The sequence below is a fragment of the Pelophylax lessonae genome (assembly GCF_965119305.1).
Source record: "Pelophylax lessonae genome assembly, chromosome: 7".
Taxonomy (NCBI): domain Eukaryota; kingdom Metazoa; phylum Chordata; class Amphibia; order Anura; family Ranidae; genus Pelophylax; species Pelophylax lessonae.
In genome coordinates this window covers 119,486,317-119,513,902 of record NC_138774.1, presented here as the reverse complement: position 1 = coordinate 119,513,902, position 27,586 = coordinate 119,486,317, and the positions used below count along the sequence as shown (strand labels likewise).

Below are 27,586 nucleotides of genomic sequence, written 5' to 3'. Positions count from 1 at the left end.
TTATGAAAATTTCCAACAATTTCTTTGGACATTTCTAGAACTGGGCTCCGTTCTGAACTATGCACACTCCTGCAGCTTGTCATATTTTACAGATATTCATCCCCTTGTGTGGATACATTCTGATTTGAACAACAATTTGATAGTGGTCAGTTGGCAGCCACTTGCTAACCTGAAGTTTAGTATTACAATAAATATTCTGCAGTTTAGCTACTCATGTCAAGATTTAAGAAGACCACATTGTATGTCCAGGCCTGTGCTGACACCTAGTGTGGAAGTTGGAGGTGATACAGCATTGTGTTTTTCTCCTAAGGGCTTGTTTCTACCAGATGTGTTTTTGTGCATTTCACTGCAATTTTGCAAAAAATATGGTTTCCATTAGTAACTCCCTACCAAGCTGTTGTGTTGCAGTTAGTTGTAATAAAGTCCTTTTATCCTGCATCTGTATGTGCATTGACCTGCAGTTTGGCAGTTCAGTTTTTTTTTTTAAGCAACGCCTAGCCACGTGTCACTTCCATATATGTTTACCCTTGCATTCTGGCCCTAACATGATAGTATTTAGATCTATAATTAGGCAAACTTTTGAATTTCCACATTTAAATTGGCTTGTGTAGAATACTTGGTGTGGGTTACTTTATGGCTCATTATATTATATGGCTCTTGGATTCGCTAAATGTCATACTTGGTCTGGGTTTATGATCCACTAATTAGTAAAGCAGGGGCAGTGAAGCAATCCCTGGAGCTTGAACCCTCTAAATAGTGAAGTATTGGCAGCACCCATATTTCTGTTTGCAGCTCAGGGGCATACAAACTGCAGGCGAATCTTCCTAGTTAATCCTTTAATATATGGTAAATGGTTCATGACCAGTGAATGTAACCATGAATGTGTTATAAACATTGGTGTTTCAGGGGGCAAAATTACATTATATGTTAATACAAAGATCCTTGAAGAACCGAGTAGTTGTAGGAACCTATTCGGGAACACTTGGGGCTGGTTCACACATTTTATGCACCACTGCTCAAAACGCACTTCCTTTGTGATCTGCTGCAGTTTCCAATGTACATTAACAGCACCCCAAACCCAGATTTTTAAACACAGTGCATTTGTGGACACCAAATTGCATGATACTGCTGTATTATCTAGGGCTGCAACGACGCGTCGAAAATAGTCGATGTGCGTGAAAGACGTCGACGCGTCAACACGTGACATCACACGCCCCCTGGCCAGCCGCAGCACCGCTGTAAGCATTGCCGGCCGGGTCAAACACCCCCCCCCCCCCCGGGCTCCGTCCACACCGATGTCGGAGACAAGAGGACCATGAATATGCGGCGCTACACCGGATGTGGCTTGTAATGGTCTGTACTAGGTGGGAGGGCTTACTGAGGGGTCTGCACTGGGAGGGGGGCTTACTAAGTGGTCTGTACTTGGAGGGAGCTTACTGAGGGGTCTGTGCTGGAAGGGGGCTTACTGAGGGGTCTGTACTGGGAGGGGGGCTTACTGAGAGGTCTGTATTAATTACAGGATTAATTAGCTAATCAAAAAAACACTCAAGAAAATAAAATAAAAATAATCGTTAGATTAGTCGACTAATCGTAAAAATAATCGATAGATTAGTCGACAGACAAATTAATCGTTAGTTGCAGCCCTAGTACTATCCAATTTGTCCGTCCCACTGTTGGAACAGAACAGCTCAGCAGGGGAGATCGCTGTACTAACATTGAGTCGTTAGTACTGCGGCTCCGACCGGACCTGTCAATGTTTTCTTTTTTCTTTTTTTTGTTTGTGTTTTTAACCTGCTGGTAGTATTGAACCAGGCATTAGTGCAGCAGAAGTTTTTTTTTTTTTTTTTTTTTTTTTTTTTGTAGCCATCCCTAGATCTGTACCTTGCAACAATCTGTCTCTGAGCTCTGTAGGCAGTTCCTTGGACCTCATGGTGTTTGCTCTAAAACATGCGTTGTTAACTGCAAGGTGTTTTATAGAGAGGTGTGTGCCTTTGCAAATTATGTCCAGTCAAATTATTTAATTTACCACAGGCCAAGAGAAATGGGAGGCACCTGAGCTAAAGTTTTGTTGCAAAGGGTCTGAATACTTTTGCTGATGTGATATTTCAGTTTTTCCTTTTCCATACTTTTGCAAACATTTCTAAAATTCTGTTTTCACTTTGTCATATGGGGTATAGAGTATAACAATTTGTAGTATCGGGCTGCAACATAACATTGAAAAAAGTGAAGTGGGTCGGAATACGTTATATTGCTGTTGTGCACGTAGCGCTAAAAAACCAAATTATTCTCTATATAAATATATCATAAGTGACATTCCTAGCCATTTGATGCTGGTATCTGTCTTAAAAATTGCAGCAAAGATATAGTATCCCATGGAAACCAGATGTTTGCCTCCATGTTCTGCTTCCTCTGGAAAACTGACGGCTGGATTTTGTGAGCAGTCATTTGCAGTCTTTACTTCCCATAGGCCTAGAACAAAGGAAGTTGAAGGCTCAGAGCGAGAGATGCACAACCCATAAATTCTTGGCAAAAAATATCCATAAATAAGCAATAAATTCTATGCTTTTTGCTTGGATAAGGAAAGGAGCCCCAGGAACAGACATTTGCAGATGATTATGGGTATGGTATGCCAGTGATTTGTTGGATGACTTCAAGCAGTGTTGAAAAGCAGAATCATATATATATATAATTAATTCCACTTTTGTCAAAGCCTTGTTGGCAGTTTGCAGGGTAAAGGAGAAAGAAAATTCAGTGCATTTCTCCATTTATTTACTTTGTTTGAAAAATTCAACCTTTATTAGAAGCTTTCACATTGGGGATTGTTTTGTATGGTGCATTGCTACAAAGTTTATTAGGTTAAATCCAAAATATGTTCTCTTAAATAAAAAAAAAAAAATAATGTCACCTTCTGAAGCATGTTACACCCAAAATTAGGGTGTAACCTGCTCTAGTCCCTGTTCTCCTCACCCTTTGTGACATCGGGCGGGGGGACCCATTTTCCGCACCTGCTGTGACACTTTGACAACAATCGCAGTTGTGTGGGGGTCCACTCACACAGCCTCATCATTCATTCACAGGAATTTGAATGAGAAAAAGTGCCGTCTTCCACCCTGGCAGACGGACTTGTAGTTTGAATGGGCCCCTAGCATACTTATTAAGGCACGCATAGTCCATTCACACTCCCTCCAGCTACACATTTTTTAACCTGCAAAAATATGTTCATTTTTTTATTTTTTTAGTATGAGGTGAACTTTGCATTTAGGGCCAGTTCACATCGGGAAAAGCACAGGAATGCACTGCATGTTCTTGTGCAATTCACTTGCAGTCCTATGTGGCACAATTTCAGCCCATTCATTTTGAATGGACTGATATCGTACAGCACCGTACCTAAGTAGTGCATGCTCTCACTTCAACCATATCACATGGTACAGGCCGCAATGTGTTGGTGGCCTGCGCTTGGGCTGTCAACTTAAAATGGACACCTACTGCAGATCGCAACCACAGTTCATTTTGAACGCAGCATGGGAAATGTGCATGGAACACTGGTTTCCCTCACCACATCCTGGTGTGAGCGAGCCCTTAGGGATGAACTGATCTGTGTTACCCCACAACCACCAATTGGATTCAGATGTCCTGTAGAATGTAGCAGTTGGAGAACAGAAGTTTGGTGGTTATAAGACAGTCATCATATTTGGTGCTCAGTGTGATTGGTTGCTATGGGGCATAGTCATCATATTGGAAAGTTGCATGACATGCATCAAGTATTGCTTTTGCATTAATAGGTTTAGTAATGCTCTTAAGCTTGACTAGATTGAAAAATCAAGCACATTGTAGTTTGCTCTCACATGAGCAATCGCTCTCTTAAAAATCGAGGTATAACCTCCAGCACGGTTTGGCGATTTTCATTTGCGCTCTCTGAATTTCGACCATATCTTTACATATAATGTACAAGAACTATCCAAATTGCAATCACCTAGTTTTATTCTCATGTAAATGTGAAGAATTATTTCTGTTTTTTTCTTTAAACAATTTTTGGAAAATTCTAAAAAAAAAATATTTAAAATATTGCTTTTTTAGTTTTTAAAATCTAGTATAAAAAAAGATCTTTCATCAATTAATTTCTAAAGTAACTATAGGTGTTTACAGATGTAAACTGTTCTTGTACATTTATGACCGTGTACAGATTGAAAGTGACTGTACCAGATGCCTCTGCAGAAGGGTTGGGGATGGTGCAGGAATAAACTGATATATGCTTTCCGGACTATGAAGTTTGCGTGCATTGTCCGTTGAATGTGCAAGGTAGGATCATTCTACAGCACAGGTGTCAAACACAAGGCCCGCGGGCTGAATGCGGCCCCCCAGGCCATTTCATGTGGCCCTTGCACCTCTCCTAAAGCTTCGGCACCCCCCTTGTCACTGTCCCCACTGTGTCTCTGTAGCCGGCAGCAGAGAGGACAGAACTCCTTTGCCAGATACTGCACTCCTCTGTGCAGCTGCAGAAAGCCCCCCCCCCCCCCTATTTCTCAGCAATTCGCAGCAGAGAGCAGGGCAGAACTCCTCCTACAGATCCTGCACCTCTGTGCAGCCGCAAAGTTTTCCCTGGTCTCAGCAGACTCTGGAAGCTGACTCCAGCCCTCCTTTGGTTCTCCAGACCCTGCACTTCTTCCCAGATCCACCCGCATCTTTTTTCAGGCAACGGCACAAGGTTAGGGAAGTGCATGATGTAAGGAAGGGTGGGTGACTCTTGACTTATGATAGTGGGGGGGGGTTGGTTCTTGACATCTCGTGTAAGGGGGCGTGGGGTGCTCTGGACATCTAATCCTACAGATATAAGCGGCCCTTTGAGGGCAACCATAATGCTGATGCGGCCCGCGATTAAATTGAGTTTGACACCCCTGTTCTACAGAAAACCTCAGATACCACTATGTACCTGCTTTTTAACAATCCGAACCCCTCATTTATGGTTACCCACAGAAACATGGCCCTCCATAGTGCTCCTTAGGGGAACACTGCCCATCCCTGGTACTAGACCACTGGCACCAATAAAATCCCTCTTCCCCAGAACCGGTTGTGGTATCCATTTTGAAGATGGAAGGGATCCGTTTCTGCAAGTTCTAGATCAGCCTTTCTCAACCTTTTCAACACAGAGGAACCCTTGAAATAAATTTCTGGTCTCGGGGAACCCCTGCTAAATATTAAAAATCTACAACTCATGACACATTAGTGTGGCAGTCAGTGGGAAGAATGCTCCTTACTATTGTCATCATTGGGAAGAATTAACCCTTTACAGATAGCTAAAAGGAAGAATGGTGTCATTGGAAACTTATCTGAGAGGCAGAAATTGCCCATTGCTGAAGGAACCCCTAGCAATCTCAGGAGGAAGCCTAGTTGAGAAACCCTGTTCTAGATCTTTGTATCCACCCCTCTATACTGATATGAAGTATCGGAGGAGCCATGAGACGAGGAGAAAAATTTCTCCCTTCCTAAAACTAGATCTGCACCTTGACTCAGATTAGGATGATCTTTGTTAATGGCGGGTTGGCATCAATAGGGAGATTTTTAGCATCATTTAGGTCTAGTATATCAGTTCCAGAAGACAAAATGAACTGTCATATTGTGTGGAATAATTTGCAATGTGTCACAATGACACAAACTGTGTTGGTTAATTTATCTCTTGCAGAACATGTTTTTATAAGCTGTTACCAATAGTCTGAATGTTGTGGTCTGTGGTGAGCAATCGAGAGAATGCAGTATCTTTCCTTTGCCTTTTATTGTGGCTTGTTGGCAAGGAGTGACTTCCTTATCAATCTCTAAGTGCCTTTATAATGATAAGAAGGAAAAGGCAAATTTTCATGCATGCACAAATTTATCAGACAAGATAAGATTAGCGAATTGGTTCACTCAAGTACTAGATGATTTAGCTGTGATAGGATTCAGACCTCCATGCTTCTTACCTCCGTTTGTGTCTGCAGTATGTTAGTTAACTTGGCTTATTCAGTTAGAGCCAGTTCACACCAGAACGTAGTGTGAAAAACCCAAATTCCATGCGCGTTTCCCGTACTGCATTCAGAATGTACTGCAATTGCGATCTACAGCTGTTGTCACCGCAATGCTGATGACACCCTAAACGCAGTTTGCAAACATTGTGTGTTTGGTTACACAGAAGTGCCATGCAATCTGGTTGTAGTACATGCACTACTTTTGGTGTAATTTTAGCTAATTCAAATGATACGGCTGAAAACACACTGCGCTCAAATCACGTTCGTGTGCCATTCCTGGTGCGAACCGGCCCTTATGAAGATTGTAAAATGTTAAAAAACTGAGCTGTGTGTCAGGTCAGGGTACATATTGTGTGTGTATATTTATTGGCAGCAGTGTGAATGTGTGTGTACATACACATGGGTCCCTAGCGCCAGCATCTTAACAAAGTAAAACAAGCCTTTAAGTCTTGCGGTTTCGCAGTTGGCTTCTCACTGCACATGTGCGAGCTACATGCTGTACATTGTGTATGGTTCTGCAGTCTTCTGGGACCTGTGATGTGTCCCAGAAGTAGAGATGCACCAAAATTTCAACATTTTGCCGATAGAGAAAAAGATGTGTTTATCATGTGGCTCAAAAACTGCATCAAAAATTTAACACGGGTCTGTTATTGATGCGTTCTTGCTGCGTTACCAAAAATGTAGCAAGCAAGATTTTTTAACCACTTTACCACCGGAGGATTTTGCTGTCTTACGTCCAGGCCACTTTTTGCGATTCTGCGCTGTGCAACTTAACTGACAATTGCGCGGTCGTGCGACACCGTACCCAAACGAAATTTACGTCCTTTTTCCCCACAAACAGAGCTTTCTTTTGGTGGTATTTGATCACCTGTGCGATATTTTAATTTTTGCGCTATAAACAAAAAAAGAGCGTTTATTTTGAAAAAATAACAATATTTTTAACATTTTTTATATGAAATTCCCCCCCAAAAAAATGTAAAAATCAAATTTTTTTTAAATTTTTGGCCAATTTGTTTTCTGCTACCTATGTTTGGTAAAATAAAATCACAATAAGCGTATTTTGATTGGTTTGCGCAAAAGTTATTGCGTTTACTAACTAAGGGAAAGATTTCTGTCATTTTTGGTGTTTTTTTTTTAACGAGTAATGGCGGCGATCTGCGATTTTTCTTTTTTTTTTTTGCGGGACTGCGACATTGCGGCGGACAGATCGGACCCTTGACTGACATTTTTGACACTTTTGGGGGTACCAGTGACATTACTGCACTAATCAGTGCTATAAATATGCACTGTTACTGTAAAAATGACACTGGCAGGGAAGGGGTTAATTTTATTGGCGAGGGAGGGGTTAATGTATGCCTGGTGCTTACTGACGTGTGTGGGGGGAGGTGACTGAGTGAGTGAGGGACAGATCGGATGTTCAGCTATGCTGAACACTCCGATCCGTCACTCCCTGTCACTTAGGAGATCCGCCCGCTCTGTTTACACAGGCGGGCGGATCTCCAAACTAGATTCCCCGATGATCGGGGAAGAGCGGCGGCGATCGCCGCCGCTCTTCCCCTGGCCCGACTCCCGCTGTGAATGAAAACAGCGGGAGCGTGCCTCCGGCGGCGCGCGAGCGCCGCCTACAGGGGGAGGAGTCCAGCGACATAGGTCTACGTCGCTGGACAATAACGAGCCACTGTCCCGCAGTAGAGGCACAGTGAGCGGAGTTAAAGTGGTTAACAGCACAACGAAACTGCAATAGACCTGTGTGAATCCATACATAGAATTTAAAGGGATGCATTTTTCTTAAACTTTTCTCGCGTTAAAGGTGCCAGTAATGACCGACAATAATCATATTTGTTAAAATTCATGATTTTAATTAAAAAGTCAAATATAATATGATTGTGTATATATAAAAAAATATATATATATTTATTTTTAACTGTCATTTTCAGTTTCGGCCTAGTGTATCCTGAATTTTCAGTTTCAGCACGGTGCACCTCTACCCAGAAGGCTGGGTAGGCGGGAGTGGGTACCTGTGAAAACAATGTATTCGCTGCACAAAAAAAATAAATAAATAAAAAAATATTGTGCCAAAGGGAGGGGGTAGGAGGCAAACAAGTGAAACCTCAGTGTTTTTTACCTTACTGTATTCTCTGCCTTTTGTTTTAGTTTAATGCATTTTTTATACAGATTAACTGCAGGTGCTGACCAAAGAAAGTTTGCCAGCATGGCCGTTCAATAGAAGTTGATCTACCAATTGATTTCTGTTGAACTGGGAGCGCCACCCACAGATCAAAATTCTGCTGATCCCTGGTAAACTAGCCGAATTTAGATTCGACCCACCTTATGAAGTTTATTGTTGGTTTACATGTCCTTAAGCCAGTATCTGCTAAACTGACCGAGATTCGATCCATCTATGGCAGGGGTCTTCCAACTATGGCCCTCCAGTTATTCGGGAACTACAATTCCCGTCATGCCTAGTCATGTTTGTGAATGTCAAGAGTTTTACAATGCCTCGTGGGATGTGTAGTTCCCCCAACAGCTGGAGGGCCGTAATTTGAGGATCCCTGATCTATGGCATGGGTGCTCAACCTGTGACCCTCCAGCTGTTGCGGAACTACAAGTCCTATTATGCCTCTGCCTTTGGGACTCATGCTTTTAACTGTCAGCGGCTTGCAGTGCCTCATGGGACTTGTAGTTCCGCAACAGCTGGAGGGCCACAATGATCTATGGACAGGAAGGCTTTCTGTTGCCAGAACACAATAGCGCTGTAGAAGGGATTCCCCCATCACCACTGACTGTGGCGATGGGGAAATGGAGCAATTTTCTTTCCTGACACCTGACTGCAGGAAAGAATATTGTATAGTTTATAGCTTGCTTTTATACCATCTGCTTTTGCAAGGCGATTTTTTTTTTTTTTTGGGTAACACAATCTTTTTAAGGTCTTTGAATACTTCTGGCAATCAAAAGCTGACAAACCTCTCACCTGAATAAGCCTTTCAGTATCTATAATCTTAAAGTTCATATGGAATTAATGAACAAGGTCAATTAAGGGTGTTATCAGCTGTTGTGGGAAATTTATCATTCTGACACAGGATTGTTGATACCACCAAATGGGTTTTTGTTTGCTTTTCCTTGGACCAACACAACAAAAGATAACAATGGCATATTTACCTTTTATTTTACTTAGATACTGGTTGCTGCACTGAGTATTGACCTAGTTTGTTCAAATCTTATTCTTGGTAAATTAGGCTGAATACATAATATTTGTGCAATACATATCAGGAAACATTTAAACACAGGATGAGTAAAATGATCTCTCCAATACTGTGGGGGTATTGTGCAATTTTCAACAGAAGCGTGTAATATATAGCGCATATGCAACAAGTGGCACAAGCGCTATGTGCTAATCCCGTGTGTACACTCTGTGGCATTACACTTGGAAGAAAGCTTTTTTTCCTAACGATTTTAAGACTAGATCACTCAGGCTATTGTGATGTAGCCTTCCCAGGGTGCATCTATGAAGCCTTGGCTTCATTACCAGTGCCTCTGGAAAACCCTTAGGTTCCTTTCACACAGGCTTTGCGCTGAGCGGCAGATGACAGGTCGTCTCCGCTCTGTGTGCTGAGACAGACTGTCAGATCCCAGCTCTCCTCTATGGGGGAAGCGGACTGCCTGTCTGTTTTCATCCGATTCAATCCTCCAGACGAATGGAAAATAGGGTTTCCATCCGTCTCTATTTCACGGACAGGATCGGATAGCAGCGGGTGTCAGCGCTGACATCCGCTGCCCCATAGAGATGCATGGAGCATCTGATCAGGTTCACCTGAGAAAACGGACAGGTGGACCTGATCGGAAAGCCCATGTGAAAGGAGCCTTAAGTATTTTTTCTTAAGTATTTCTGCTTAATGCTAATCCATAATCTACTGGTAAAATCTTCATGGCCGGTACTCATTGAAGTATCCTTGACCATGTATCTCATATAATTGTTATAGAAATTCCAGGGTAATGTTTGGCATCTTAAAGAAAAACTAATTTCTGGTAGCTGGGCCCAAAAAACGGCAGGCAGAGGGTAAAGAACTAGTCACCAGTATTGCCTGTGATTGCCCTGTAGCTGAATTTTTGCTGATCTACCATGCCTTGTTCCACGTTTAAGTGGAGGTGCCGACCATTGGTGGAGGCAGGGTTTTGTATAGTGGTGACCTTACCAAATCCAAATCTGAGACTAGCAGTCAGATCCACAGTGCTTTAGATTTCACAACAAAGATATACCACTTTTAGGCTGCAGTCATAAGAGTGACTAGGCGCCCTTACAACCAGAAAGTGTAATGGATCCTTTCAGGGGCAGTTCCAAAAAAGGGAAAGAGTTTTTTTAGGGTGCACCTTCAACACAGTTATACCACTATAGAATGGCACATCTTCACTTTTCCAGTTAATTTCCTCTTCAAAGGAAGATTTCACTGTTTCACAATCCTTCTGCATAGTGATTAAGTACTCCAGCAGCAATCTACAATGGAATACATTGCTTTGACAAACCGGTTCCTGTTGGAGCAGCAGCTTGTTTAGTAGACTTAAGTTATTTGGTTTTCCAGGATAAATTATTTTTTTATAAAGGTGATTGCTGAGAGTTTGGCTTTAGGGAACCAATGGGAACCTGCAGGTGGTGGGTTCCCCTTTCATATCACCAGAGAAGTTTTGTTAAAAAAAAAATAGAAATATATATAATTTTTTTTTTTTTTTTACCTGATCTCAGTATGGAAAACTGAAGTCAGGTTGTGTGTAACGAATGACTGCACAGAAGCATTTACACTTGTCTGACATGTCTACATGTTTACTTACTCAGCAGACATGCCTGGCACCAGACCTATCTTGGATGAACAATAGCACTTGGCTAGTAAAATCTGCTTCTACAGTCAATTCTTAACCAAAGGTCTTTAAAAAGGTCACCGACTGCTTGTACGCCGTCTCCCTGTTTGTCCGTTTTTTACCAAATTATGCAATGATCATTGGTCTATGGGTACCTCAAGGGTTTTTTTTTTTTCTCCGCAGATGCATTGTCCTGGACCTTGCCAAATTTTACAGCGCAAGACATGTGAACATCAGAAAATCTATTGTTTTAACTAGTAATCATCGCATATTGGTATCGGCCTATATCTGCCGATATTTTCGGACATTTAAATTTCTTTTTTTTTTATTATTTTTTTTTTTTTATTATTTTTTTTACAGGTACTGTTGGGGAGGGGAAAAAAAGACCCCAAACCCCTCCTCTGCACTTAAAAACATTCAAAACGCCAAGTTTGGCTGTTTTGACTGCTGCCATTTTTTTTAAATTTGGCTCTGGGTACCCGGAAGTGATGTCATGACATCACTTCCAGGTTTTTACACAGAGACCTGATCAGAGCCGAATGCGGCTTTGATCATCGGGTCTTCAAGCCATGCAGGTAGGAGCAGGAGGGGCGGGCGTTCTCTCCCGCTCCTTGTAATGACAGCCGAGCGGATTCTCAGCTGCATCGATTGTCCTTACAAGACAGCCAACCGTCGGCTATGGACGCCAGTACCGGAGTGATGCCTCTAGCTGCAGGTATCACTCCGATACATGCATTTTCCCGGAATATCGGCAATATCAGTAACCTCAGGGGTCAATTCCGCTATATTGGGGAAAGTGCAGATCGGCCCTCGATATATTGGCTTTGCCAATAATCGGTCGATCCCTAGTTTTAACACTATTCCTACCAATCCCTTACATTGTTGTGGGTTTGAAAAAAGGCCTCCATGTTGTATTTGAGTGCGTTTTAGTGTTTTAAAACCACAATGTGTATTAATGTAACATACCGGTATGTGCATTCTAATTCGAATTAGCCCTAAATTTGCAAGTGTTTTGGTAATTGCATACTCTTCTAAAGCTGACTATGCCCTAGTAGATTTTCAAGCATGCGATCGTACAAAGATTGTACATTTGATGACTGGACAGGTGTCGATCAAAAGTATTTCAAAATTTTTGTTTTTCTTTTAGGAATCCCAACTACCTGCCTGGAGTTTGCAAGTTCTCCCTTTTTAAAAAAAATATTTTTTTATAAATGTACTCTATTGACTTTTTAATTAATATTATGAATTTAACAGAATATGAATTTGACGGACATTATCGGCACCTTTTGAAGCAGTGTTAAAAGTCCTGCTTGCTGTAACTTTTGGTGCATATTTGGCAAACCGCACCAAAAGCGCACTTCCCCATTGAAATGCATTTTTATGTCACATGACCTATGAAAAACGCACCATAAGCAAGGTAAAATCGTGGGCGTTTTCGGCAGTCTTTATCTGCACTTTTTTTCTTTTGGCACAACGCTGAGAATACTTTTTTCCCCGATAATTTTTGATGATTGTAAGCTTGATGAAGGCGCAGGGACTGATGTGAAGTAATGCTGTAAAGTGCTGCGTAAATTGATGGTGCCATATAAGCACCTGTAAAGAAAAAAAAAAAATTAAACATTCGATTTTGGAATGAATGTAATTTCCTGAATGACGATCGCATACACTGTTAGACAATTTGCATCCTGCTCCTTTGAAGGTTCTCATCACTCTATCGAAACTGAACGTTGATCTGAGTAATAGAACTCTGGTATATGTACCAGTTTTATTGGTTTATTGGTTTTTGTAATGTTTCCTGCTAAGCCTATCTATAAACATAAGACAGTGCTTACCAAACTAATGATTGATCTTTCACACAAAATGTATTCAATTAGCAGTAAATGTGTTCTCTACAAAACAAAAAAAAAACAAATTGCTTGTGCAGCCTGATTTTTTTTCTGACACACTGCATATGTTTTTATGGTGTTTGTGATTATTGAAAAATGTAAAAAGAAAAGTTTGGAAAAGTTCTGACTTAAACATCCATGAAGTTCCACCTATAGAAACCATATTTTCTGCCAGTGTTGGAATACAGAAAAAATGCTTCATACAATCTTTCTGTGATCGTCAATTTAAAATGTCCCATTTCTTCCCACCAACATGATCTGGTGCTTGTGTAGCCTAAGCCAAGACAACAGCAATGACATTGTATTTCTCTGCTAAGAAACTGTAAAAATGTGCCGTACTGCTGCTACAGTGCTCTTTGTTGTATCACAGCAGTGTCATGCTCTGAAAAGTCAGATGCCTGGTAAGCATACAGATGAAGTATGCCATGATAATCCCATCAGTAAATATGTTAATCTATTCCTGGGTCACACAATGCAGTTTTCAGCTTCTCCTAGTAACTAGGACTCCAAAGTAACATGTATTGTCATCCTGGAGAACTCCAGACCTCCAAAACCTTAAGAACAAAGGAGTTGTTACTATGGTGATGTGGTCCAGCTCAATGGTGATATACTGTATATAAAGCCATACAAACCACCCAACTTTCGGCCTTTACCTACAAAAAAATCTGGTGAGCTGAAATGGAATAGTTGGCTACTGGCCTTAGATTGTAAAAGTGATAATGTCATTATGTACTAAATGTTTTGTAATGAGTGTAAGCTTTTCATACTCAATGTTTTTTTATTTGACTGTAGGTGAACCCTACGCCTCACTGTATACGGGCCATGATGAAGATGACCTACTGTCCTCACTGTAGAGGACTGGTAACTGTAAAGCCTTGCAACAACTACTGTCTGAATGTGATGAGAGGCTGTCTGGCCAATCCAGGAGATCTGGATGCGGAATGGAACAATTTTATAGGTAGGTGACTTTTCTGTGTGGTTTAAAAAAAGTTGCATTTTATGTGTTCGTGTTGCTTCTTTCTTCTTGTTGATTTAGGGCCATTTCACACTGGTGGACTGTTCCTACTGATCCCCGCTGAGCAGGCGGATGACAGGTCTGCTCCGCTAATGCATAGCGGACAGACTTTCATCTGATCCCCCAGATGGATGAGGAGCGTTACCCCCAAGTCTGCTTTTTAGATGGATGGGATCAAATGTTGGCAGGTGTAAACAGACACTTGTCTGTTTACATCAGGCACTCCATAGAGGGCAATGAATGGTCTGATTGAGTCCGCCTGAAAAACTGACAGGGCCTTTAGGGCTTTGCAGTTTTTTTCGTTCCCAAAATCCTAAACGAAAAAGTAAAATGTTGCCATTTTCTTATCCACTTTCTAGTAATAAAAGTACACGATTGCATGTCTTCTGACTCCTGAATACCCTATGGGGCCCTATTGGGCTATGTAAAAACCTGTTTGTGCTTCCATGCATAAGGATGCTTAACCGCTGTGGAGTGAAGGAGGACAAAGAGCAGGGTAGATTGGTCCTTAATAGACATACGTTGAAAGATTTACAGTCAAACTTTAGTCTTGAAAGACTTCTGGGTAATGCTGTATTTCAGAAAACATAAATAGTTAGCAGCCCAATATTATTATACAGGATTTAAATAGAAGAAATTGTTTAGGAAGCACTTTACATAATGAGAAAGGAATCAGAGGTTCAAGCTGGTTAAGCCGGCAATAATTGGATTGAAATTCGGCCTGTTCAGCAGGGACTACCCAAATTTCATTCCATGTATGGGTAGAGAAGGATTGGGAGCACCACATCAGGTTTCACATACTTTTTTATGGCTTTTCCCATCAAAATGCCTTCATCATCCTGTTTGTAGCCCTGATGAAGGGGGAGTGCTGAGCCTCTGAAAAGAGTTGGCTGTTACAAAATAATAAAAATCTTTTAAAAAGTCTATACAAGCTGGTGTGGCACTCCCATCCTTTCAAAATGTCAACATACTCCTCTGGGGGCGCAGCAAGACCCCTCAGTTGCTGAGAAGCCTCTACGACAGTGATGGCGCATCTTGGCACCCCAGATGTTTTGGAACTACATTTCCCATGATGCTCAACTACACTAAAGAGTGCAGGAGATTCATGGGAAATGTAGTTCAAAAATATCTGGGGTGCCAAGGTTCATCATCACTGCTCTAGGACCACAAACCACCCATCCCGCTAAAACGCATCTTCTTAAGGTTCAACACTCCTTCCTCACAAAGATTGCATGTATGGGTAGGGAGGTTTTGCAGAAGTCGATCTACTGATTAAATTGTTACTAAACCCAGGACCCTGCATTCACTATATCTGGTCTCCTACAGTACACAGAACATGGAAATACTATTTTAGTAAATATAAACTGCTAAATACATTTTTCTCATCTGCAGTATATAGCAGTCTTGTGACTTCTATCAGTGTCCGGCTGAGCACTGGATAAAGATTGGCGGAGTTTCCATTCTCCTCTGGCTGTCCTATGAGAATGCATGCCCCCTGACCCTTTGTCTAGACAGTGCTGATTTTCCTGCGCCAATTACATGTATCCGCCCCTCCCAAAAATAAAAATAAAAAAATACTCTAGCAATACACACTAAACTGAGCATGTGCAGCTCCCAAGGCTCTGTTTGATCATGAGATGGAATAGGGACAGTGGAAGAAGGGGAGGATTAGAGAAGACGTACAACCACCATGTCAGACTTTCCCTGCTTGATCAGTGCCGCTGACTATAGCTAGCAGCTCTGATCGTTTTTTTTTCTGTTAAACCCGCTGGCTAAATAAAAGACCTGAGTGAAGTATTCTTGTACAAGCTTTATTATTACCGGGTTAATGGTAACCCTGTAAATGCTATTCTCTATCGCTCATTGACAGACGTAGTCCTCGGTGATACAGCACCTTCGGGTTATGTTGCCTCCACAGGAGTAGGACTAGACAGGAAATGAAAAATGCCTAGGGGCAGTCCCAGAGGGTATATCCTCTCTCTCTCTGCCTCAGCAAATCAGTTTTTTTCTGTCTAGTCAGGAGTAAGGACCTAGATACCTTGCTGGGATCTTCGGTCCTGGCAGGATTTTTTTCTTAGAAAATAATTTTTTAAGACAGCTTTTTTTCTCCAGTGTTCCTGTGAGATCTTCAAGCAAGAAAGCTGAACTGGGCGACGGGCGGGATGTTGAGATCCAGTGGTCACCCCAGTTCAGCCTACGAGCGCGTGCAGGCCATAGCTCCGCGCTGGGTCGGCCGCGACATAGTCCCACTGGACGGGGACTGACCCTGCGAGTTAAACGTCTCGCTGAAACGCCAAAGACCATGAGTCACGCCGCCCGTATTGGTCGACAGCCCTCCTACCTCGGTGGAGAGGGGTACTGTCAGGAGTTGGCGCCCGCCTGGTTCCGGTATGGTGAGTAGTATGTTCCCCCTTTCCCCCTGACGGGTCTTGTGGTGAACGCGGGCCCCTCTCTGTAATGGTAAGGATGGGTTCCCCTCTGTCCTACAACATGTCACAGATCCCCCTAATTGAGTGTGATTTTTGTGTACAAGAAGCCAGGAGGCTTGGTTTGGGAGCTGACAATCGAATTGTAAAAATGTGAAAATGATTGTAGTCAGTGGCAGTACTAGAACTTTACTGTGATAGTATAAGGTATCCTACCTGTCAGTAGCCACAGGGCGATGTCTATACATGTATACTGCATTCCAGATCATTCCTCCAGCTAAGCAGATGCCTCCCGACGGCCACGGACCGCATACGGCCCGCTAGGGTCCGGTACCTCCGACCGCGCTGACCACCATGAGGGTGAAGGGTTGTGAGGCCGAGATCCTTCTGCAGACATGCCGCTATTCTGTGCAGGCCGCCGCCATTGTCTGGTAGATCGCACGAGGCCGCCATTTTGGTGTAGCCTCGTGTCTCCAGCATGGGGGCGGCCATGTTTGAGGTGACTCAAACACCTCATGGAGCCAGGGGGAGGAGCCGGCAGGCGTGTTAAGGGGCGGAGCCGCCTCTTTTACCCAGGAAATAGGGCCAAAGACTTCCTGTCTGTAACAAGACAAGCACTGAGCAAGCTGATGAAAACTTCTGTGCATCAGGGATGAGCCTTGGGGTCTGTCTCTCTCTCTCTCTGGGGTCCAAAAAGGCAGGTAACACTGAGGGGCGCTGTTGCGACTGGGGGACACAAAAAAAAAAAAAAGTTTTTTTTTTTTTACTTTGTCATTTTTTTGTCGCTGGCAAGTGTCTTGTATAATCATTGACCCTGCCGCATAGGTATCCCCACCTGATCCCCTCAAGGTGGCCGCAGGACCCTCCAGTACCCCACTTGTTTTTAATGCATTATCGGCAGTTTTGGAGTCTTTGGTATCCCGGGTGGAGGTGGCCTGTCAGGGACGGGGGTCAAGTAGCGACCCCCGCCTACCCCTATTGTTTATCAGATACTTCAGATACGGATTCGGAGCTGGTCAATGCAGTTGCAGGTCCCTCTTAGGGGGCTGTTGTCTCAGGTAATATCTCCTCAGCAGTGAGGAGCACGTTTCTGCCTCCGCCATAGCACAAGAGTGGTGGATGCACTAGTTGTGTCCGTCCGGGAAACCTTTAGTCTTGAGGTTACACCGGCAGAGGTAGCTGAGACTGAGATTCCTTTTTGGTACTTGTTAGCCTACCAAAAGGGCGAAGGATTTTCCTTTACCCAAATGGGGTCGTTTTGAAACGAACCCCTGTTATTTCCAAACGCATGGCTAGGTGCTATCCGTTTGAGGAATTCCTCTTTATAGGATAGACGGTACCACCTGCTGTCTTGCCACAGTATGTTAGGATAAAAAGACCTCGTAACTAACGAGGACCTTCCTTTTCTGCTCATATAGAGTTGTTCGTTCCGCGAGGGCGGGCGATACCCTCCAAAGCCCCTTTAGAGGGGTTTCAAAGGGCGCTGGTCGGGTAAACAAAGAGTCCGGCTCAGCCAAGCCTGAAGAATATAGCCTGATGCGCCCCTACCCATCTCTGGGGTGGGGGGGGGGATGTCTTCACCGGTTTCTGGAGGACACAGGATCGAGTTTCGATCACTTCCACCGGTGCGATTCTTCCCTTCTAACATTGAACGGTTTCAGGGGTTCTATTCGAACCTATTCACAATGCCCAGGAAAGAGGGCAAGGTGCGTCCAAATCTGGACTTGGGAAGAAATAGAGTCCATCCGTACAGTGATGGCCTCCCTGCATCAAAGAGATTTCCTGGCGTCCATAGACATATAGGATGCCTATCTTTATATCCCCATCATCGCAGGACATCAGCGTTTTTTCGCTTTCCCAAAGATCATCCCTGGTTCCCACCAGGAGACTGAACTATCTGGGCCTAAGGTTGGATACATCCTGGGCAAGAGAGTTTCTTCTTGCTGGGAAACTCCAGAAGGTTCAGTCAACGATTCGGAAGTTGCTGTCCGTCAATTGGCTGGGACTGATGGTGGCCTTCTTAGAGGCAGTACCGTATACCCAGTCTCATACCCGAAATGAAGGAGATTCTTTTTTAATGGAATCAGAATTCCGATTCCCTGGACAATCGGATCCGGTTGAGCGAGCGGACCAGGAAGTCTCCGATGCTCAACCAGGGGAAATCATTTCTTCCGATAGTATCCAGATTACCAATAAGGGTATCGGAACTGAGAGCGATCAGATTTTGTCTGATTTACTGGATCGAGCAGCTCTAGAGCAGCCCGATTCGGATCCAATCGCATATGGCCTCTTCATCCAGAGGTTTTTCCCTAGCTGTCCCTTCATTGGGACATCCCGGATGTGGATCTGTTGGCACCTTGGCCTAACAGGAAGGTGCGGAGGTTTGTAGCTCGCGCCACGATCCTCTAGCGGACGCAGCAGAAACGCTGATCGCCCCGTGGGGGCAGTATCAGCTACTGCATGCCTTCCATCCTCTCAAGTTGCTGCGGGAACTTCTTCGCAGGATAGAGGTGGAGGGAATTCCAGTTATTCTGGAAATTCCGGATTGACCTCGTCGAGCCTGGTACGCCGACTTGGCGAGGCTAGTCGCGGACGCTCCTTGGAGACTTCCTCTCAGGGAGGATTTGCGGTCTCAGGGACCGATCTTCCATCTTGCTTTACAGTCGCTGGCTTAATGGCCTGGCCATTGAGACCCAGGTACTGAAGGACAAGGGAGTGTCAGCTTCAGTTATTCCTACCTCCAGTTAAAGCAAGGAAAGCGACTTCCAGCACATGGAAGTCTTATATTGCATGGTGTGAATCTATTGGATTTCCCCCACATACCTATTCGGTGACCCGAATTTTGGTCTGTCTGCAACAAGGGGTTGAGCAGAAACTATCCTTGAGCACGATCAAGGGTCAGGTTTTCGGCGTTAGCAATCTTCTTTCAAGAAACCTTTGGCTAATCATTCCTTGGTGCGGAATTTCATCCAGGGGGTGCGACATCTGGCTCCGCCAGTGCGCGCACCCTTACCACCTGGTATTAGTGTGGTCGGTTCTTCAGAAACTTCTCTTTGAAGATATTAGGGAGATTCCCTTGCTTACATTCCCAGAAGGTGGCCTTCTTGGTGGCCATTACTTCTGTACGCAGGGTGTCAGAACTGGCCGCATTATCCTGTCGTTCCCCAGATCTGGTGGTTCATAGGGATAAGGTGGTTCTTCTTCCGAATCCATCCTTCCTTCCTAAAGTGGTTTTCGTAAGACGGACTCACTTTTTGTGATCACGGATAGCCCTTGAAGGGGGTTGCCTGTGTCTGCCGCGACCATATCTACATGGATCAGTCAGACGGTGGTACAGGCTGATTCTATTAAGGGTCGGAATCCTCCGTTCCCTGTTAGGGCGCACTTCACTCGAGCGCTCAGTACTTCCTGGGCCTTTCGCCATCAGGCGTCAGTGGTCCAGGTATGTAAAGCGGCCACCTGGTCGTCGGTACATACCTTTACAAAATTTTATAAAATTGATGTGATGGCATCGGCGGATGCCTCATTTGGCCGCAAGGTTTTGCAGGCCGCAATTTGAGGAGACCGGTGGTCTACCTCGAGGGTTTTTTTCTGTTTGAAAATTTTTTTTTGTTGAGTCTCATCATTAAGGATGAGCATTGTAAACTTCTGGTTGGCACCGGTTGGGCCTTCTAGATTTGGATTTGATTTCCATTTTCCCACCCCTCATTTGTGATACTGCTCTGGGACTTCCCGAAGGTGCTGTATCACCGAGGACTACGTCTGTCAATGAGCGATAGAGAAAAATTGATTTTTGTAAAATCTTACCGTAAAATCCTTTTCTCTTAGCTCATTGACAGACGTAGTACCCGCCCCTCTGTTTTTTTGAGTTGGGTTAAATTCTCTAAAGACTGCTTTTATGACATAACTGATTTGCTGTGGCGGAGAGAGAGAGGATATACCCTCGGGGACTGCCCCTAGGGTGTGGCCAGAGCATTTTTCATTTCCTGTCTAGTCCTACTCCTGTGGAGGCAACATAACCCGAAGGTGCTGTATCACCGAGGACTACGTCTGTCAATGAGCTAAGAGAAAAGGATTTTACGGTAAGATTTTACAAAAATCCATTTTTAATTGTAAATGAGTGATATGGGGTCTTTGTGAACCCAGATCTCTCAACAAAGAGGACCTGTCATGCTTATTTCTAGTGCAAGGGATGTTTACATTCCTTGTAATAGAAATAAAAGTGATAAAAAATAAAAATAAAGGCACAATGTTAAAATAAATAAGAGAAAAAGCGCCCAATGCCTCCGTGCTCACGCGCAGAAGCGAACGCATACGCAAGTCACGCCCGCATATGCAAATTGTGTTTAAACCACACATGTTAAGGTATCGCCGTGATCTTAAAAGCAAGAGTAAAAATTCTAGCTCAGGACCTCCTCTGTAACTCTACCCAGGTAACCTTTTAAAAAAAAAAAAAATTTAAAGAGTTGCCTATGGAGATTTTTGAGTACCGTAGTTTGTCGCCATTTCTTGAACAGGCTCAATTTTGAAGCATAACATGTTGCGTATCGATTTACTCGTAACCTCATCTTTAACATTATGCAAAATAATTGGACTAACTTTCTGATTGGATTCATTTTTTAAATGTATTAAAGTGTATATTTCAAAATAAATTGCGTTTTGAAAGAACACTGCGCAGATAAAGTGTGACAAAATATTGGCACTACTGCCATTTTATTCTCTAGGGTCTCTTCTAAAAATAATATAAAATGTTTGGGGGTTCCAAGTTTTTTTTTTTTTTCTAGCAAAAAATACAGGTTTTTACTTGTAAAAAACAAATATCAGGAAAAGGCCTGGTCTTTAAGTAGTTAAGGCTTCATTTTGGTGCTGTGTAGTAACTTAAGAATAAGAACTGCTTATTAAATATCTTCTCTTTAAGTATAGTTTGTGCCTCTTGACTATAAATTAATATTTATCTTTGTTGGCATTTCTCAATATATCTTCTCTGATGTGGTTATACATTAACTCTTGTTTTCTGATAATGCACATCTGCTGTCTGCCAGGGTTTGCTTCCAGGAAATTGATATATTTTTTTTTTCTGTCGACATTGAACTTCGCTAATACTAAACTAATTCTGCTATAATCTTAAAGCCAACTGGCTATTTCCACAGTCTGTTTTCATTAGGCGTTTCTCTGAGATGATCTCTATGTAGAAGTATTTTGGCTGCCCTGCTGGTATATACACTGTTACTTAATGCACATCAGGTTTCAGGCGCCCTAGGCACTGAACAATGCTGTAATCCCCAGAACCATGTCATGAATTTAACAAAATGCTTTAATTAATCTGTGCCTCGCTTGCTACGTTTTGCCCTTTTTACATTATTGTTTTAGATCCTTTCTTCAAGCTGTTACCTCTTTAGTAGATTTTTTTTCCAGTAATTAAACAGAATTCATAAACAATGTGACAGACTTCTATAAAAATCTACATACCCAGCTTTTAAGCAACCACACCTCTTTTGTTTCTGCTCCTTAAGTGCCAGTTCACACTAGCACGATGCCAGACATCGCATGTGATTTTCACCACATTGCTGTGCAATGTGCATATCACATGCTATGTCTGTGCATTACAAATTCAGCCATACTTGTAGGTTTTATGGCTGATTTTGCATCACATTCCGACCAAAATGGTGCAGGACCCTTTCCTCTTTGGTTCATCAATGGACACATCGCTCCTTCATAACTAGTTATTATGCCTCCTCTGTCTAGTCAGGAGTAAGGACCTAGGCTCCCAGCTGGGATCTCTGGTCCTAGCAACTTTCTCCTTCCTTGCATCTTTTTTTTGTTTTTTGTTTTTTCCTCTCGGGAGATCTACAATCAACTGCCGGGCTGGGCTACAGGCTGGATAATCTAGATTCAGTGGTCCCCCCCCCCAGCCTAGACAGCGAGCGTGTGCAGACTGCAGCTACGCGCTAGGTCGGCCGCGACATAGCCTTACAGGCAAAGGCTGGCCTGTGAGTTACTCATCCCGCAGAGTTGCATACGTCCCCTGGCCGACAGCTCTCCTACTTCAGTGGTGAGGAGTTCTTTCTGGAGCATTACCTGCACCATGGAAGGATAAGTACAGTCCCCCTCTCCCCTTTTTCTTTGGGGGGGACGCGGGTAGCCACCAGGGACACAGGTTACATAGTAGTTGAGATTGAATAAAGACAATAGTCCATCCAGTTCAACCTTTGTAAGTGTGTGTGGCCGTAATCATCTCTCATACCCCTGAATGTTCTGATCATTGAGATGTACGTCCAAGAGTCTTTTGAAAGCAACCATACTTCCCGCAGAAACCACCTGTTGTGGTAGAGAATTCCACAATCCTGTAGCCCTAACCGTAAAAAACCACCTGCGTAGCCTGAGGTTAAAACGCTTCTCCTCTAATCGCATTGTATGCCCTTGAGTCCTCATGCAATCCTTTCGACTGAATAGCTTTTTTTCTATGCTGAGATCACCATTGAGGTATTTATAAATTGCTATCATGTCCCCTCTCAGGCGTCTCTTCTCCAGGGAGAATAAATCAAGCGATTGCAGACGCTCTTCATAATTAAGGTCCTCCAATCCCCTAAGTTTAGTTGCCCTTCTCTGGACTCTCTCCAGCTCCAACACATCCCTCCTGAGGACTGGCAACCAGAACTGGACAGAATACTCCAGATGCGGTTGGACCAGAGTTTTATAAAGTGGTAGGATTATAGTTTTATCTCTGGAATACATCCCTTTCTTTATGCATGCTAATATTCTGCAGGCTTTGGCAGCTGCCGCTTGACATTGCATGCTATTGCTTAGTCTATCCTCTACCAAGACTCCCAGATCTTTCTCCGTTTTTGATTCCCCAAAGGTTCCCCCCCTAAAGTGTATTGTGCTTTTATGCTTTTAGTCCCCAAGTGCAAAACCTTACACTTCTCCACATTAAACCTCATTTGCCATGTCGTTGCCCACTCTGTTATTTTGTCCAGCTCATTCTGTAGGATATCTGCTTCATGCCGTGCAGTTATTGCCCTGCACAATTTTGTGTCATCTGCAAAAACGGATATAGAACTACTAATCCCATCCTCAATGCTGTTTATGAATACATTGAACAGGGTTGGTCCCAGGACTGAGCCTTGGGGGACCCCACTTATCACCTCAGACCAGTCTGAGTATGCGCGATTTATTACCACCCTTTGGACACGCCCTTTTAGTCAGTTCCGTATCCAAGAGCAAACCTTGTGGTCGATGCCTGTAGACCTTGTTTTATAAATGAAGCGCTTGTGGGCAACTGTATCAAACGCCTTAGCGAAATCCAGGTACACCACATCCACTGTCTCCCCCTATCTAGCTCACAGCTCACCTCCTCGTAGAATGTTAAGAGATTGGTTTGACAAGAACGCCCATTTGTAAACCCATGCTGATTACTGCTGATGATGTTGTTGTCTTTAGCAAACTCTACGATAAAGTCCTATATCATCCCCTCCAGAAGTTTACATACTATCGATATCAGACTGACAGGCCTATAATTTCCCGGGACATGCCTGTGCCCTTTTTTGAATATCGGTATCACGTTAGCTTTCCTCCAATCCCCTGGTACATTTCCTGTCATAATACTGTCAGCAAAGATCAGGAACAGTGCTCTAGATATAGTCTTACTAAGTTCTTTGAGTACTCCCGTATGTACACCATCCGGGCATGGTGATTTATTTGTGTTCATTTTATCCAGCCTTTCCCTGATTTCACCCTCTGTTAGCCATAGCGGAAAGTCCTGTGTATTACTACTAACCATACAGTCATGGTCAGTGTACCCCTTCTTTTCCTGTGTAAAGACTGAGGAGAAAAAAGTGTTCAGCATGGTTGCTTTTTCAGTGTCCTCTGTAACCATCCTCCCATCAAAGTTAATTATGTGTGCAATATGCTCTGCCCTAGTTTTTTTGCTGTTGATTATATTTAAAGAATTTCTTTGGGTTCTTTTTACTATCCCCTGCTATTTGTCTCTCATAGTTGATTTTAGCCATTTGGATTTCGTATTTACTTTTCTTATTTGCCTCCTTGTGTTGCTCGAAAGCCGATACTGTGCCCTCTGATTCATATTTCTTGATGGCCATTTTTTTACCCCTAATGTTTTTTAACATTACGGTTTAGCCAGCCAGGTTTGGGTTTGTCTCTTCTAAATGTATTTCCTATAGGAATGCATTGCGAGATGCATTTGTTTAATATGTTCCTAAAGCATTCCCATTTTTCCTCTGTGGTCAGTGTTACTAAGGTTTGGTCCCAGTTTACCCTTTCTATCATTGAGCACAATTTTGGAAAGTTTGCCCTTCTGAACTTTAGGGTTCTTATGTTCCCCTCTTGCCTTGTTATATTGTTGTTTAACGCTAAATGTGATCATCCTGTGATCGCTTGAGCCCAGGTTGTCCTGGACTCCTACCTCCGAGATTAGGTCTAGGTCATTAGTAATCAATAGATCCAGCACTGCATTTTCTCTAGTAGGAGAATTCACCAACTGAGACATGTAGTTGTCGATGTTGTAATTTGACATGCATATTCACCACATGCGTTTGAGTATTATGCGTGATACTTTTTTTTTTAATCCATTTAATAAATGTTATAATGGAATTGCACTAGGTCGGTGCACCCTTCTCTTGTTTTCATTGTCTCTTAGCACTTTTGGGTGCCCATGGTCCTGCGAGGGCAGCACAATCTTAAGCGCTGTCTATATACCCTAAGACACGTACCCTTCCCTTAAGCACAGTACCTGAGCGCAGGAGAGTGACTTTTCTGTACTGGGGTACAGGCTGAAATCCGTCTGAGTTGTCTGCAGGAACCTGACAATTTCATCTATGGTCCACTGATCATGGTTACAATGTTTTGCAGGCTACTGGTGGAAATTGTGAAATGATGTGTTATTTTTTCCCAAAAGGTGAATTTATTTTTTAATGCTCTGACACAACTGACAATATAAATTGAAATAACCCTGAGGCCTAATTTTTGGTTGATGCTGTCATTCACATGTCATTGTCATATAGAGATTTCTGGCAGAGGACAGTGTCTCCTAAAGCTCTTGTTCAAACAGTTGTTTCTAATTGTACTCTGACAGCTGCATACATGCAGCTCGGTGTACAATTTCAGCATGTCGATTGCAAAGCTGGCTATACATGGCTTGTATTTCGGCAAATTCCTGTGAATCGGCTGAAATTGGCACAATTGATAAATTGAAGTAGCCGAATGTTAGAAAATTTGCCGAGTTATGGCAGTCACTGTTCGGGTATTCAGACAGGTTCCGTTAGCGGCTGTCAGAGTACCATGGCCAGCACAAGAATTGGCTATCCATGCTTTTTTGCTGAACCGAACACAAGAAATCTTTGTGCATGGCCAATTTAAGCTCCAGGTGCCGTCATCTGTAGCAGCAAATGGAGAAGGTTGATGACTTTGGATACAGAAGACCTGGAGTAGATGGGGAACACAGAGGTTGCATCGCTGGAGAAGGGCACATTGGGATGGAAGTCTGCCATCTGCTGTGCATACTTGCAAATTATGGCAAGAGCCCCAGGGACTACTGTTGCATTTAATTTCACTTTTAAATTTGTATATTTTTTTTTATGACCAAATTGCTCAATACTGTACTCAGACACTTTGAATACTACTCTTTTGCATTATTTTTTGCTTTCTGATATGCATCCCAACTGACATCATAGAAAACAATGTCTATCTGACTATTATCAGCCTCTATTTTCATAGTCTTTGCTCCACTTTCATGTTTCAGCAATTAAAAGGTGTCTAATGCAGGAACCGATCGAGATCCGAACCATGTAGGGGCATGATTGATCGATCAACTTGGGTACAACCAGCCTGTTGGATTTTACATGCATTATCGCTAATGGCTGGTGTAGCCGTTAATAGTAATCACTTTCTCCTGGTGGGGATGGCTTTGGAATCAAGCAAATTTTTTCCTGCAACCCATTGTTGCTGAAAATAAATTTGTTCCATGTATGGCCTGACTAAGTGACTGTGCAGTTTAATAAACACAAATGTTAAACTACTGAACTCAGTAGTGAGCCATGAGTAGCACAATTGGACTCTCTAGCTTAGTTTACACTGGCGGTTGAGGCAGTAAAAGCAATGTTTTTGAGCCCCCCTTAAAGCAGAGTTAGTCTGGTGGGAAAAAAATTAAGTCAGCAGCTACAACTACTGTAGCTGCTTACTTTTAATATAAGGACACTTACATGTCCAGGGATCCCGGGATGTCGGCACTCCAAGCCAACTCATCCATCGGCTTCGGATTCCAGGTGCCGGCATTGCAAGTAAGGGAAACTGGCAGTGAAGCCTTTTCCTACTGCGCATACGGAAGTCGCACTGTGCTTTCTGAATTGTCCCGCCGTCTTCTAGGACACACCACTCAGGTCCCAGAAGGCAGTGGGGAAAAGTAGGAGAGGCAGGAAATGACATAGATCGCCATGCGGGGATCTTACTAGAAAGTCTCCCCCGAAAGGTGTCCAATGTGGCAGCAGAGGGGGTAGGGGGAGGAAGCAAACAAGCAGAGCTTCCACTTTTGGGTGGAGCTCTGCTTTAAGCAGCAAAGGCATCCAGATGGGGTTATTCACATGCCATGGTGGTGATGCATTGCTTTGTAGCGTGGCAAAAATGATTGCCTGTTTTTTAGCGGGCAGTACCCCCACCAAATGGGACACATTCAGTTAGGGCAAACTCTAGGATCTTTTTCCAGACACAAGCACCTCTTAAACACAAGTTGCTGTGATAAGCTATGTTGGTATGAAACAGTGTGAGAGCTGCAAGTGGCATTTTCACTAAGGAATGTTTTTATTAAATATACACTAGATTGTTAAAAGTATTTACATGCACATGAAGTTTAATGGCATCTCAGTCTTCATCTGTAGGGTTCAATATCGAGTTTGCCCACCCTTTGCAGCTATAACAGCTTCAACTCTTCTGGGAATGCTGTCTACAAGGTTTAGGAGTGTCTGAGAATGTTTGCCCATTCTTCAAGAAGTGCATTTGTGAGGTCAGGCACTGATGTTGGAGAGAAGGCCCTCTCCGCAGTCTGTGCTCCAACTCATCCCAAAGTTGTTCTATGGGTTGAGGTCAGGACTTTGTGCAGGCCAGTCAAGTTCCTCAAACTCGCTCATCCGTATCTTTATGGAACTTACTTTGTGCACTGCTCCAAATCATTTGGTGGAGGGGGGATTATGTTGTGGGGTTGGGCTTGGCCCCTTAGTTCCAGTGAAGGGAACTCTTAGGGCGACAGCATACCAAGACATTTTGGATAACTTCATGCTCCCAACTTTGTGGTAACAGTTTGGGGATGGCCCTTTCCTGTTCCATCATGACTGCACACCCGTGCACAAGCAAGGTTCAAAAAGACATGGATGAGCGAGTTTGGGGTAGAGGAACTTGACT

At 43.2% G+C, this 27,586-nt stretch overlaps 1 protein-coding gene across 1 annotated transcript in view; it reads left to right on the top strand.

Annotated features, from left to right (window-relative positions):
- The window catches only part of GPC4 (glypican 4), a 182,780-nt gene that overhangs the window by 118,818 nt on the left and 36,376 nt on the right, over nucleotides 1-27,586 (top strand). The window contains exon 4 of the mRNA XM_082262515.1: nucleotides 13,529-13,694. Coding sequence (XP_082118641.1) covers nucleotides 13,529-13,694 — 166 coding nt within the window. The remainder of the gene's footprint in view (nucleotides 1-13,528; nucleotides 13,695-27,586) is intronic.